This window comes from Alosa alosa, chromosome 3 (assembly GCF_017589495.1).
Source record: "Alosa alosa isolate M-15738 ecotype Scorff River chromosome 3, AALO_Geno_1.1, whole genome shotgun sequence".
Taxonomy (NCBI): domain Eukaryota; kingdom Metazoa; phylum Chordata; class Actinopteri; order Clupeiformes; family Clupeidae; genus Alosa; species Alosa alosa.
The window spans coordinates 17,229,435-17,231,934 of NC_063191.1; the positions used below are offsets into that span (position 1 = coordinate 17,229,435).

Genomic DNA, 2,500 nt, shown 5'->3' on the forward strand with positions numbered 1-2,500 from the left:
CTTACTTATTAAGTCTCTCACTCACTCATTAAGTCACTCACTCACTCACTCATTAAGTCACTCACTCATTAAGTCACTCACTCACTCACTCACTCATTAAGTCACTCACTCACTCGGCCACTCTCTCACCACTGTCCACTGCCTCCACTCACTCATCCACCAGCTCACTCCAATGTGCCTCAAATCCAGCCAAAACCGACGCAAGAGAAAATCGCCCGAGCTGACTGAAACATTTCTCTCTGTGGACAGCCTATAGTATGAAAACAACCTGGCCTATGCTTTCAAACACCACTGCACTCTAAAACGCTAGAGGTGCTGGCCAGCAGTTCAACAGTCCTGCAACAGGGACATACAACAACAACAACAACAAATCATTTTACACAGAGCTGTGTCCTGACCCTACACTTTACTTTGGAAGCTGGACTGAGAGGCGCTCGGGCCAGAGAGCTATTCTGTTCCGTGCAGGAGAATTTTATTGCCTTGGGTGAGCGGCGCTAAATAGCACATCGATACATCACTGCGTGACAAGACTCCACTCTGATCACCCCGACATGTGCCGTGGGTTTGACGAGCCGCAGAGTTACTGCCGCCATCCCCATCCGTCCAAGGATCACTATGTAGTTATTAAAATGCACAGCAGCGCTAACACAAACCACAGGCTGCCACTGCGGCTCAGCCAACAAGCGAAAGCCACAGCGTGCCTGGGCTTTCTGGCTGAGAGATCACACAGCACTCCGGAGTTTACTTGTGCCAGCCACCCGGTGTGCCACCTGGGCCCACCTCGGGTGCCCTCTCCACGTCAAAGCGACGCAGCTTGATGCCCTCCACTCACCTGCCACGGAGTTTGGCCGGGGCATCATGAGGCCGGCGGAGCTCTGGGCGGGATACTGCACGGGGCCCTCGGTGGGGGACGTGGGAGGCATGGCCATCGACGCGGAGACCGCCACAGAGAGTGGTGCGGCTGCTGTTGCTGTCGCCGAGGTCGCGGTCAAGTCAGCTCTGGTGGTGGTGGTGGCGGCGTTGTCGGGCGACGAGCTGGCGGTTTCTTCCTCGGCCACGGGCGAGCAGGTGTCGGGCCGGGCAATGTGTGGCACGTGATGCCCGTGCGGCTGAGCGCCACCCCTCATGCTACTGCTGCCGCTGCCGTCGCGACTCCACTCCAGGCTGGAGCCGCTGCGCTCGTCATTCTCCGACGAGCTGGTGATGGTGGCTGATGGGGAAACACAGAGACAAACACACACACACACACACACACACACACACACACACACACACACACACACACACACACACACACACACACACTGTTAGCATACCACTGACAGGAATGCAGTACGGAACATGTGCTCGTCACAGCAAAAATCTACTGGAGCTTCCGGTAGGGAAGTAGATTGCCGCTTAGCCTCTCTTGCGCGTGCTGTGGTCAAAGTTGAACAATGTTGAACTTTGACGGGGGCACACTGTAATTCGCTGTTTTACGCTGAGCCCGGCGGCAACCACAACAAAAATCTTTAGGACATTACCTCAACCAAGAGCAACCAAGAGCAACTTAGTGGGGAGCGCAGTGAATGCGGCGTACAATGTGAACCTGGCTTTACATGGCTCTTCAGAGTGCTGCAGAAAGCTCCAATCACATGAATGGGCCTTCCCAACGTTCAGAGGTCTGTAAAAACTACAGTATATATATAATGACCACTGCTAAGAATATAAGAATAATGACCGCTGTCAATGGCAACGGGTTTTGTGCTTTTGATTCACATCTGTCATATCATTCCGCAGGTAGTCTGTTTGCTTATTGCAATGGATTTTCATGTGGATTTTCAAGCGAAAGTCAGCAAGTAGGACGTTGTCACGCAACACTGTCAAGTAAGTCCCTTCAGCACTTACTTGAAAATAAATCCCTTCAGGACGAAGCAAGACCCCTCCACTTTCGCGTCGGGGTCCTGTTCGCCCTGTCGGGACTTATTTTCCGATATTGACCGGCGGACAATACATTACCCCTTACTTACACATGACCTACACTTAACAGACCTGGAAGAATCCTCCAGAGAACCGCACCTGGTACTGTATACTTAACTTCACCAGGCCTGCTAACAAGCTCTGCTCTGTGTGCTAATGAATTAGACCTGCTTTTCCTTATTCCCTTTTCACTGAATGCAAATTGCTAATGTGGCCTCCATGCTACATGTCTCTCCGCTGCTCCCTTTAGAGTGTTCGACCTGGCCGTGCCATCTCATCTGGGCTACACCTGTTCCTTTTACTGTGCCAGGGGTGAAAATGGAGGCATTAGCATCGTCGTTATAAAATAATACAGATATTTCTGGCTCGTATGCATGCCTGATACTTGCTTGACCTTCTCACAAAGGACGTGGGGGAGAAAACCAAGAGCAGATGAGGGAAGATGAGAGAGGATGGGTGAGAAAAGGGGGGAAGTGAAAAGAGAGAGAGAGAGAGCGAGATAGAGAGAGAGAGCGAGATAGAGAGAGAGCGAGATAGAGAG

General features: G+C 52.0%; 1 protein-coding gene across 1 annotated transcript in view; it reads right to left on the reverse strand.

Moving 5' to 3' along the window:
* Positions 1-2,500, reverse strand: part of tanc1b (tetratricopeptide repeat, ankyrin repeat and coiled-coil containing 1b) — a 121,276-nt gene that overhangs the window by 53,807 nt on the left and 64,969 nt on the right. The window contains 1 exon segment of the mRNA XM_048238346.1: positions 833-1,210. Coding sequence (XP_048094303.1) covers positions 833-1,210 — 378 coding nt within the window.